Genomic DNA, 12014 nt, shown 5'->3' with positions numbered 1-12014 from the left:
ATGTTTTTACAAATCCAAGTATTGAAGGAATATACTGGATTGAGTGAGTGACTGACAAAAAATAACCTGTAGCTAATTATGAAGACATTGTAAATATAGGGGGTATCAAATGATGAATAAATGCTACAATTTGCAAAAAGGTGTATATTGTTATGGGAGCGGTGTTTTCAGAACTCCAAAATGTATCATGGAGTTCAACCAACCTCCCCCTTTAATGTATTGTTGCTTTTGAAGCACACGGTGTTGTATTGAAATTATAGACACGTAGGTTTTTAAACACAAAACAATATTTATTCCATGAATTCAACTTAGCTTTTAAATAAACATTGGATCACTCAACACCCCTTACGTCAAAGATAACCCCGAAAATAATATAACACTAAATAATCCCTCAAAATGTTCCTTCAACCCTCCACAAAACTTCACCTTTAACAACTGAACACATCAGGTTAAAGACATTACTATTATGAGTTTAAATCACCCAAATGATTTAGAGATAGTCTTTCATGGCAGAGATCACAGCAGATCCAGCTCACTGCAAACACAGTCACACCCAAGCTCTTTTTCTTCAGGGAGCTCTCAGCAAACCAGCCAGGCACTTTTCAGCTCCTCTCTCAAACTGAAACTAAAAGCAGAAGTGAGCTCAGCTCTCCCCACCCTCTGACATCATTTCAGTAATATGAGCTGCTCTATTTCCTAAAGGTACATTGCTTAAACATGTATTTCTTAAAGGTACTCTCACATGACACCTCCCCCCAAGAAAAAAACCCCATCAACTTCAAGATGGTTTAATTTTTCACTTTTGCACCACCCACTAAGAAATGTACACAGTAAATATACTTTTTTGTTTCACAAAAAAAACAACACACGCAAACAGGCATAACAATAAAGTCCATATTTCCCGTTCTTCTTCCTCCAACCAAAATCCTTCTCAATTGACAGTCTGTTTGAACAAGAAAGTCAATGCATGATCCATCCATTCCTCTACTCCTCGGCATTTCTCTTTAGAATCAGATACTTTTGTTCAACCTGACCACAGAGCCCCTTGCAATTCTCCAATACAGTAGCATTGGTTACCACAGTTTTCAGGCAGTCAAATGCCTGTTGAATGTCTGCTGTCCATTGAAATTTTTGATGTTTCTTTAGCAAGTCCATTAGTGGAGTAATCACGCCAGAAAACTTTTGCACAAAGGTTCGATCAAATCCACTCATCCTAAGAAATCGCATTATTTCCCTTCGTCTTGAGGGTATCGGAAACTCCTCAAGGTAAGTGATTCGGGCTTCTCCAAATTCACTTTCGGCTAGGTTCATCACCAAACCCGCCTCCTGAAGTCGATCGAAGAACTCCATACAAGGTTTTAAATGTTCTTTCCATGTCAGGAAGTTGGAAATAAAAGCAGATTGTCCCACCTTCTCAATGCAATCCTTCAAACGTGGGATAGGGTAAGAGTCCGTTTTTGTAACTGCATTCACCTTTCAATAGTCCAAACACAACCGTTGGGTACCGTCTGGTTTAGGTACCATCACTACGGGTGAGCTCCATTGGATGCAACCCACTTCAATTATGCCATTTTTCAGCATACTCTCAATCTCTCTGTTAACCTGTGCCAATTTTAAAGGATTAAGTCCATATGGATGTTGTTTGATAGGAACAGCATTTCCCACATCTACATCATGTATAACCATTTTAGTACTTCCCAATTTATCTCTACAAACTTGCCCATGTGATATCAATAACTCTTTCAGGTCAGTTCTTTTTTCCTCTGGAAGGTAACTTAACAATTCATCCCAATTTTTAAGAACATCCTCATTTTCCAATTTAATTTGTGGTATGTCAAATTCACAGTCAGCTGGATTTGGTTTGTCACTTTGAGTTAGAATCATTAAAACTTCTTTTTTCTCTCCTTCCCTTTCAAAGTACCTTTTAAGCATATTCACATGACACACTCGGTGAGTCTTCCTTCCATCTGGTGTTTTGACCACATAATTCACCGCACTTAATTTCCTTTCAATCTGATACGGTCCACAAAACCTAGCTTTTAAAGGCTCACCTACCACTGGTAACAACACTAAAACTTTATCCCCACTGACAAAACTACGAACTTTGGATTTCTTGTCCGCTACCCATTTCATCACATTTTGTGCAACTTTCAAATGTTGTCTAGCCAATTCACCTGCTCTATTTAATCATTCACTAAAATTTGACACGTAATCCAATAGTGTAATTTCCGATTTCTCATTCACCAATTTTTCCTTAATCAATTTAAGTGATCCTCTTACCTCATGACCAAAAATTAGTTCAAAAGGACTAAATTTGGTAGACTCATTAGGTGCAGCCCTAATTGCAAACAGTATGAATGGAATTCCTTTATCCTAATCCTCTGGATAATCTTGACAATACACCCTCAACATTGTCTTTAATGTCTGATGCCACCTTTCTAACGCTCCCTGCGATTCTGGATGGTATGCAGTGATTTAAATTGTTTTATTCCTAAGTTATCCATAACTTCCTTGAATAACTTTGAAGTAAAATTCGATCCTTGATCTGATTGAATTTCTGTGGGTAGTCCACATCTAGTAAAGAATTTAAGTAACTCCTCCACAATCCGTAATATTACGTACTGGAATGGCCTCTGGAAACCTAGCAGACACTTCCATTATAGTCAAAAGATATTGATTCCCACTTTTTGTTTTAGGAAGCGGTCCTACACAATCGATTAGGACCCTTGTAAAAGGTTCCTCAAATGCTGGAATGGGTATTAAGGGCGTTGGTTTTATCACTGCTTGAGGTTTCCCTATCACGTGACATGTGTGACATGATTGACAAAATGTAACTACATCTTTATATAGTCCAGGCCAATAAAAATGTTTCTGGATTTTAGCTTGAGTTTTCCTTATTCCCAAATGACCTCCCACTGGTACCTCATGTGCAAATCGCAACGCCTCCTTTCTATACCCTACTGGCAATACTACTTGATGAACTTCTGTCTACTTTTCATCCACCTGCAAATGTACAGGTCTCCATTTTCTCATCAAGACATCACTTTTACGGCAATAACAGTCTGGTATACTCTCAGATTCCTCTTCCGTATATGCTTTCTGATATATCCATTTTATTTCTACATCTTTCTGTTGTAACTCCCCCAATTTTCCTGAACTAAAAATATCTGCCTCATCCTCCACCTGTTGTTCTTTTTCAACCATATGATCAAAAATCGTTTCTTATAATTGCACTTCAACTTCATCTTCACTCTTTGATTTCTCCTTTTGTCTTAACCTGTGACTTTGCAACCTTGTTACTACAAAATCCGGAAAAATCCCAGGATATTCATCCTTCAACCCTTCAGTTGTCTGATTTTCCACTAGCTTATTAACCACAGTAGGCATCACTCCCACCTGCGATACAGCTATATCATTAACCAAGATAAACTGTATTCCTGGACAAGATAATTTCTCTATTACTCCTACTACCACTTCACCACTCTTCACTGGACTTTCCAACCTTACCTTATATAATGGAACGCGACTCCTCTCACCCCGAATTCCACATATCACCACCTTTTTTGGCAACATTCTTCCCAAACTACATAATTCCTCATCTCTTACCATTAAAGATTGACTCGCCCCTGTATCTCTTAAAATTGTGACTTCTTTACCTGCTCCTCCTGAGATACATGAGTAAACTTTACCCAAACAAGTAAATTCTTTAAAGACATCTGGTACCTTCATAACAATTACTTATTGAACAGGCTGTACAATTGTTTGCACCTCCTTTGCTTCCCTTGGGCTTTCCTTTACCGCTCTAACAAATCCCACTGTCTTATCCTGTTTTACCACATTAGCCTTCCCAGTGCTTTTCTTCAACCACTAACACTGTGACTTTGCATGGCCTAGTTTATTACAGTGAAAACATTTGAAACTTTTCCTCTCTTTTTCCACTCTCCTGGATTTCTTTTTTAATCTGAGGTACACTCTCTTTATTGTCTCCCATCAGATCACCTTTAACTTTACCACTTGAGTATTTCTCATGTCCCCAGTTTCTATCCCTCATCGGCTGAAACTGATGTCGGAAACCAATCTTTGATTTATGAACTAATTCATAATCATCTGCCATTTCTGCTGCTAATCTCGCAGTTTTAACCCTTTGTTCTTCCACATGAGTTCTCACTACATCAGAAATTGGATTTTTAAACTCCTCCATAAGTATAATTTCTCTGAGAGCTTCATACGTTTGGTCTATTTTCAAAGCCCTTATCCACCTATCAAAATTACTCTGTTTGAGCCTTTCAAACTCCATGTATGTTTGACCAAATTATTTCCTTAAATTTCTAAACCTTTGTCTGTAAGCTTCAGGCACTAGCTCATATGCACTTAAGATGGATTTCTTCACCTCCTCATACATTACAGATACCTCCTCCGGTAGTGATGCAAACACTTCACTAGCTCTACCTACCAGCTTTGTTTGAATCAGTAATACCCACATGTCCTGTGGCCATTTCATTTGTTTAGCTACCTTCTCAAATGAAATGAAAAAGGCTTCCACTTCCTTCTTGTCAAACCTTGGCAATGCTTGGACATATTTAAATAGATTCCCACCAAGCCTTCGACTATGATGCTCTTTCTCACTATCCTCATCACTATCATCCAACTGTATGTTTCCCTTTGCGTCTGCCAATTTGAATTGACTGTCAAACTCCCTCTCTTTATCCATTTCCCTGATCTGTATCTCCCTTTCTTTTTCTTTTTGTTCTCTCTCTCTTTCTTTTTCCTCTCTCTCTCTCTCTCTCTCTCTTTCTTATTCAAGACGCTTTAGTTCTTTCTCATGTTCCATTTGTTTAATTTGCAACTGAATTTTTGCCATTTCCAATGAGTCAGACTCTATCTCAGGCAACTTTAAATGCTTAACCACTGCCATAATTACCTCACCTTTTTGCATTTTGTCAGGTAATGTTAACTGCAATGTTTTTGCCAAATCTAACAGTCTGCTTTTCGTCTCTGTCCGTAAGGTACTGTGTGTGACATTCTCCACCCCCAAAAACATCTGAGCCTCTGAAAGAGCCATTGTTCACAACACTCGCCCCACGTAAACTAAAATGCCACACTGGAAAAGCAACAAACCTTCATTTTCTTTAAGTTCACAAAAGCCAATCCAATAGATAGACTTTTATCCCCCTCGAGCCCCCAATTGCTTTGGGAGCGATGTTTTCAGAACTCCAAAATGTATCATGGAGTTCAACCAACCTCCCCCTTTAATGTATTGTTGCTTTTGAAACACACGGTGTTGTATTGCAATTATGGACACGTAGGTTTTTAAACACAAAACAATGTTTATTCCATGAATTCAACTTAGCTTTTAAATAAACATTGGATCACTCGATACCCCTTACGTCAAAGATAACCCCGAAAATAATATAACACTAAATAATCCCTCAAAATGTTCCTTCAAACCTCCACAAGACTTCACCTTTAACAACAGAAACACATCAGGTTAAAGACATTACTATTATGAGTTTAAATCACCCAAATGATTTAGAGATAGTCTTTCATGGAAGAGATCACAGCAGATCCAGCTCACTGCAAACACAGTCACACCCAAGCTCTTTTTCTTCTTGCAGCTCTCAGCAAACCAGCCAGGCACATTTCAGCTGCTCTCTCAAACTGAAACTAAAAGCAGAAGTGAGCTCAGCTCCCCCCACCCGCTGACATCACTTAAGCAGTATGAGCTGCTGAATTTCTTAAAGGTACATTGCTCAAACATGCATTTCTTAAAGGTACTCTCACATGACAATATGCTCTTTTTTGTTTTGCAAACTTGCACATTTAGAACTCCAGTGTTAAGTTTCCCTTTGGCAAAACTCTGAAGATTCACTCTGTTTGTTTAGACTGTCTGCAAGCTGCTGTCTTCCTTAAGACTTCCCTTAAGTCCCAGAAGCAGCCCCAACTGTTTCATACTTAGTAATTAATTCCATTTCAACAGTCCACTAGTTTCTACCTTCTAGCATCCATCAGCTCCCTGATCTACTCTTGAAGTTTCACTGATAGCCTTGTACTACCCACCTCCATAATCTCCCATTCAAGAAAACGTAGGGCAACGGTTTCAGAAACCAGCAAAAGAATGTGAGGTAATGTCAAAGAATAAAAACTTGGAAGAGAAAAAGGGAAAAGAAGTAAAGAGGTAGGATGAGAAAAAATAAATAATGGAGCAGGGGAAAGAATTTTAAAAGGAGAGACAGAAACAAACATAACTTGAGTAGGACGTTGAACATCATTTATCCCCATTCAGTCAAATCATGTGTGATCTGTACCTCAACTTCATTTAGCTATCTTTGATCCATATTATTAAACAAAAATGAAGAGTAAGAAGGAGAATTTGAAAAGGCGAGGAAGAGAAATAAGAGACAAGAAAGAAAGATAAGTGAGAGAAAAAGAGTTGGTGATTTTTTTTTCCTCTGCAGATTTATCAAGAGTACATAAGACTTCAGGATTGGAGTCCGAGCACGAAAGGTTTGAGAATCACTGCTATTCTCAATTGTTGAATGTCATCTACATTAAAATAAATAATTCAGGCAATAACTCCAAAATTATTAAATGTTAATCTTAGTGTGATTTCTAAATTATTAGCATGTGGTTCTTGGTTTTTTTTTCTCTTCATTTATGCCACCTTTGTTATGTCATTTTTGAAAATCATGCCTTTAAATATTTTCTTTAGCCACCAGCCTTGCTGTGGATGTTGAAAACTTGGATTTGTCTGACAAACATGATTATGAATATATTGATGATGGGAAAGTTGAAGAGTTAAGAAAACAATTAAATGAAAATGAGCATCAAAACAAGAAAAACTGCAAGAAAAAGAGAGGTGCATGGTTACTTTTCTCACCTTCACTTTAATGCATGGTTTATGTTTGGAACAGAAATATAATTCATGTCAAACTGAAAAATAAAGTACGTTCAGTAATGGAAGAAATAGATGGGCCATAATTTGATGCCAAATAGTGAGGCTTCTGATGCCTACAAGTAATCATTGCAGAAACAAGCAGAAGACTATGGGGTTCAGCCAAAGAATAAGAATGTGGGAGAGAAAAGGGGAGAGTAAAATCATAGAATTTACAGTGCAGAACGATGCCATTCGGCCCATCGAGTCTGCACCGGCCCTTACAAAGAGCACCCTACTGAAGCCCATGTATCTACCCTATCCCCGTAACCCAGTAACCCCCACTTAACATTTTTTGGACACCAAGGACAATTTAGCAAGGCCAATCCACCTAACCCGCACATCTTTGGACTGTGGGAGGAAACCGGAGCACCCGGAGGAAACCAACGCAGGCACGGGGAGAACATGCAGACTCCGCACAGACAGTGACCCAGCCGGGAATCGAACCTGGGATCCTGGAGCTGTGGAGCAACTGTGCTAACCACTATGCTACTGTGCCTCCCCTGAAATGAAGTAAAGAGGTAGGGTGAGAGAAAATAAATAATGGGATCAGGGAAAATAATGTTAAATTGAGAGACAGAAATGAACATAGCATGAGTTGGTCATTCAACCCACCAACCTTGTATCCCCATTCAGTCAAATCATGTCTGATCTGTACCATAACTCTGTTTATCTATCTTTGATCCATACCGTGGGCAGCACGGTAGCACAGTGAGTAACACTGTTGCGTCACAGCTCCAGGGTCCCAGATTCGATTCCTGGCTTGGGCCACTGTCTTGTGGAGTCTGCACGTTCCCCCTGTGTCTGTGTGGAGGACTCTCCCATGTTATGTTCAGGCTGGGGGTGGGGGGGGGGGGTTTCTTTTCCGGACTTCAGAGATCGGGTCTTCATTTTAAAATGGCATCCCAATCTCTCGTTACAATGGGGGTTTCTGGCGAGAGGCGCTCACTATTGTGAAAAACAGGGCAATGTGTGGCCTTGGACATGCATTCCCGTTCAAAGCATGTCACATTGAACAGCCATGTGTTTCTTGGCACTGCGAGTGCCGGTAAACATGCAGCTAAACGTGCTTGCTCGGGGCCTTTGTTGCCTTTTGGGAACATCACGCCCTCAGTCATTTTTTTGGGCCCTGGGGAGTTTCTCACCGGTTTAGTCCACGCAAACAATCTTTTTCAGCTTTGGGGAGCTGAACTTGGAGATCGGGCCGCCATTTTGAAAGGGTGCCCCAGTCTCTAAGTGAGCTTGTGGGTCCCCCACACCCACCACCTATGGGCAGTGTCACCACCCGCACATTGGGCTACAACCCTACATCTCTCTTCTTCTCCCCCCCCCCCCCCCCCCCCCCCCCCCCCCCCGGTGTCACACCCCTTTCAGCCGGGATTCTGATTCCACATCTCGCGGGACTTGGGTATATCCCTTGAGACGTAAAGCCTACCAGGATACCCTCAGGAGGCCTCTTCGGCGATCTACCTGCCATGTTGCACTAGAGCAAGGGTGCAACATGGTCGCTAGATTGCGCCCATTGTCCCTCATGCTTACCTGCTGAAGCAAATTTATCTCTCATAACATCATTAAATTTATCTGTGTGGGTAGTTATTCAAGTGCCCCGAACTGTGCTTCAGTGTGGTCTCACTGCCCTACACCAGGCTGATGAGGCTGCCAACTGGCTGAAGAATTTCACATTTGACATCTAACTATTCAGCATACAATAGTGGTGGTTATTCGCGTTGGGCAATCATGAAGCATCGTGGGCAGCATTTTTTGCAGTCAGCGTCTAAAAGCATCCCATCTTGCCTCCTCTCAAGAATTGAGATCATGCTGTGGAAAATGAATAACAAACACAATAGTGGATTCATTAAAGTCCACTTTAGCAAAGACGTGTACCATCTGGGCACCTTTATTATGAATGTTACACAGCATGAGTTCAACCTTGTACGTCAGTGTATGTATTTTTGTGAAAAAGGAATGTGCAAGAACTAATAAGTAACAATTGTTACGATTTGGAAATTAACATAAAAATGGAAATAATGAAGATAACTTGTTTTGGTACTTAATTCTGAACAGTAAGGTCCTGATCTTTATGGAAAAGCAGGGTGCAATAGTAATAGTAAATCTAGCAAGGCTGATAACATGGGATCCTGCTGAATTGAATGACAGGGCCTAATTTTATTGAATGCTTCTGTCCCACCTGGCAGCCAGTCAGATTGTCTGATCAGTTACTGGGAATTAAAACAACAGGAGACCACAGTAGGAGTTGGTCCTGGAAATCTAGTTGGGAAGAGACCAAGAGATCAGACTCGGGGGAATGGGAGATGTGAACGATGTAGAAGTCAGTCACAATCACGACATACAGAGGCAGACTAGGCTTGGGGCACAAGGACAGGATCTTGGTGGTAAAGTGTCCTTGATTGGCAGAGGTAGGAAAAGGCTTCTTTTCGGAGCAGGTGGAAATCTGCTCCTGCCGGTCGACAGTGCTGTGAAACACAGTTAACCTCATGAACCCAAACTCTCTGTGTCCCTTTCACTCCTGAGTCCGAAGCCCATAAAACCAGTAACTGTTAATATATATTTCTCTATGGGAGCCTGATTTAAATAAAACTTTCCGGGGGGAGGAGCCTTGCGTAGTTTAAACTTACCACTGCAATAATGGCAACGTGCACATAAGCAGAGCATTGGGATTTGTTTCCTATTTTTTAGGGTTCAATTTGCCCTCCCTAACCACCACCTACCTCTCCTGGTGGGGTGGGGGTGGGTGTGGTGGCGGGGCAAGGGTGGTGTCCATCGAGGTTAACTTCGTGGGCGGGTCCTTCTGCAGGAATTCTAAATTCTGTTTCAGTTGCACTGTGAAACTCTGACTTAAATGTTATTGAAGTGTCTCTTCCTCACCAAGGCAGGACATTTACACAACATGAAATCGGCTTATGTGGAAGGTTAGGGAAAATTTTACCTTTCCTTTCCTTCCCATTGTCAGGGGGCTGTTACTCTCGAGGCTTGAATGTTTTGTAAGCGCTATGTACAGTTTGGATGCCCATAGTTGGAGCCCTCTCGTGTGAAAAATGATATATTCATTACAATAATATTTCCACAGTTTTTGTACATGAAACTGGTGAAAAGTTATTGATTTATCACAAACGGGACTTCACTTTGATTTACAGCAATCAACATTGATAAAAATAGCTGTTTAAATTATTTCTTAATTTAGGGTGGCGCGGTGGCACAGTGGTTAGCATTGCTGCCTACCATGCTGTGGACCCGGGTTCGAGCCCAGCCCTGGGTCACTGTCCGTGAGGAGTTTGCACATTCTCCCTGTGTCTGTGTGGGTTTCACCCCCCACAACCCAAAGATGTGCAGGTTAGGTGGATTGGCTACGCTAAATTGCTCCTTAATTGGAAAAAATAATTGGGTACTCTAAATTTATAAAATATAAATAAATAAATAATTTCTTACTTGTTTTACTGCATGATACCAAAAGGAGACAGTCTGAGAAACTCAAGTTCAGTTTGACTGGTTATGTTAGAATAAGGCCAAAATGCCGGAGTGATCGCTATATCCAAAAGAGCCACTGCTAACCAGGTGGCGCCGGAGCGTGATGACTCTCTGCGAGCTCTTCCTAACAGATCCACTTTTTACTTATTTTACAATTGTTCTAATCTTTTAAAATTTAATTCTAAGCCTAACATTTTCACTAACCTCTCTCTTTTCTCTACTGTGTATTTTCTTTTATTTCCTTTTCTTTTCATCTACTTAATGGTCTGTTGAGCTGCTCGCAGAAAAATACTTTTCACTGTACCTTGGTACACGTGATCCATCCATCCAAGATACATTTTTGTCATAAGATTTATTTTAATCTTTACTGTGGAGCTGAGTTGTAGGAGTTCCCCACCTGCTCTAGCTCTCAAAATTTTCCCAACTCCTTCTGCTGCCTGTTCCAGTCCCTTCCTGAGACTTGAATTCAGGCCAAATATAAACCAAGATTAAGTTTAACCCCAAAGTATGCGTTCTGTTTTGACTTAATCTCCCATTTGTATGTCAAATTTAGAACACCATTGAGAAGGATGAATGAGAAAAATGTCTTCAAGAACACAAGTGAGCATCTGGTTGGAAATTAGCAGTCTTTTGACCAAATGTTTGGATTGTTGCTTTCCTCGAGGAATAGATTTGTAAATTTAATAAAAATCTCTATTAAACTTAGAACTGCTAAAATTGCCTGGAACAAATATTTTAATCCACTACTTGATATCAGATAATGATGCCCACCAGGTTAAGATCCTGGAGATGAAAAATTGTTCTACCCAACTTAGACAAGAAAAGATCCATTTTGTATATTTGTTTTTGATTGATTTTATGATTCAGAAGTATTGAAGTAATTGGAATTGTTTCAAATATGATGCAGATTTTACAAAATAATAATTTGTAATGAGTGTTTTTGTACCGAGGGATTAATTTATTTGTTTCTATTTGGTAATACTGAGATATTTAATTTGTTTGCATAAACAGCCAACACTGAGATATTGCAGAATTTGTATTTCTTAATAAATCTGTACATTATTAATGTTTGCACATGCCTGAATAATGATAATGATGTTTTTGTAAAGGTGTTATGCATTGTAACCAATGCACCTCTGTATAGTGTGCCACATGATTACATGGTGACAACATCAGAGGCACTTGGGGGATTTTCCCTCTATTCCACCTTCGACCGCGAGCAAGCAGCACCTCTGTAAATAAAGTCTGATAATTGGTTCTATAAGCTACGATGTGGAAACCTAGTTAATCTTTGACTCTACTGTGAAGTAAAAACAAAACCCTTGAAACATTACAAAATATAATTGTAATTGTTCTTTGTTAACCAAACTAGATACCAATATCTTAACTTATCAAAATGTTTGTGTGTGTGTTTCTACAATATTGCATCCTTTATGATTGCAGATTTTTTTCCATTGTTGTTGAGTAGACAGTGTTCCCAGGATAATTGTCTCACCGTGGGTCAATCACGTTTTATTTTCTTTTAATTATTTCTGTTTGCCCCATTGCCAGGCCCCAATTGGCTCTGACCCTCATCTGTGCCTGCCCCAAACCTCCC

General features: G+C 40.0%; 1 protein-coding gene across 3 annotated transcripts in view; it reads left to right on the top strand.

Moving 5' to 3' along the window:
* Positions 1 to 11755, top strand: part of themis (thymocyte selection associated) — a 68026-nt gene extending 56271 nt beyond the window's left edge. For 2 of the 3 annotated variants that reach the window (XR_005460967.1, XM_038799785.1), the window contains 2 exons: positions 6710 to 6856; positions 10971 to 11755. Coding sequence is in view for 1 of the 3 variants with exons in the window: in XM_038799785.1 (XP_038655713.1) it covers positions 6710 to 6856; positions 10971 to 10981 (158 nt within the window). In the remaining 2 variants the exon portion in view is untranslated. Of the gene's footprint in view, positions 1 to 6455; positions 6505 to 6709; positions 6857 to 10970 lie in introns of all 3 variants that reach the window. The other variant, XR_005460968.1, reaches the window with a different exon arrangement.
* The last annotated feature ends 259 nt before the right edge of the window (positions 11756 to 12014 follow it).

This window comes from Scyliorhinus canicula, chromosome 6, assembly GCF_902713615.1.
Source record: "Scyliorhinus canicula chromosome 6, sScyCan1.1, whole genome shotgun sequence".
NCBI classification, from domain to species: Eukaryota; Metazoa; Chordata; class Chondrichthyes; order Carcharhiniformes; family Scyliorhinidae; genus Scyliorhinus; species Scyliorhinus canicula.
The sequence above is the reverse complement of the archived record's forward strand: the minus strand, read 5'-3'. Positions and strand labels throughout refer to the sequence as shown.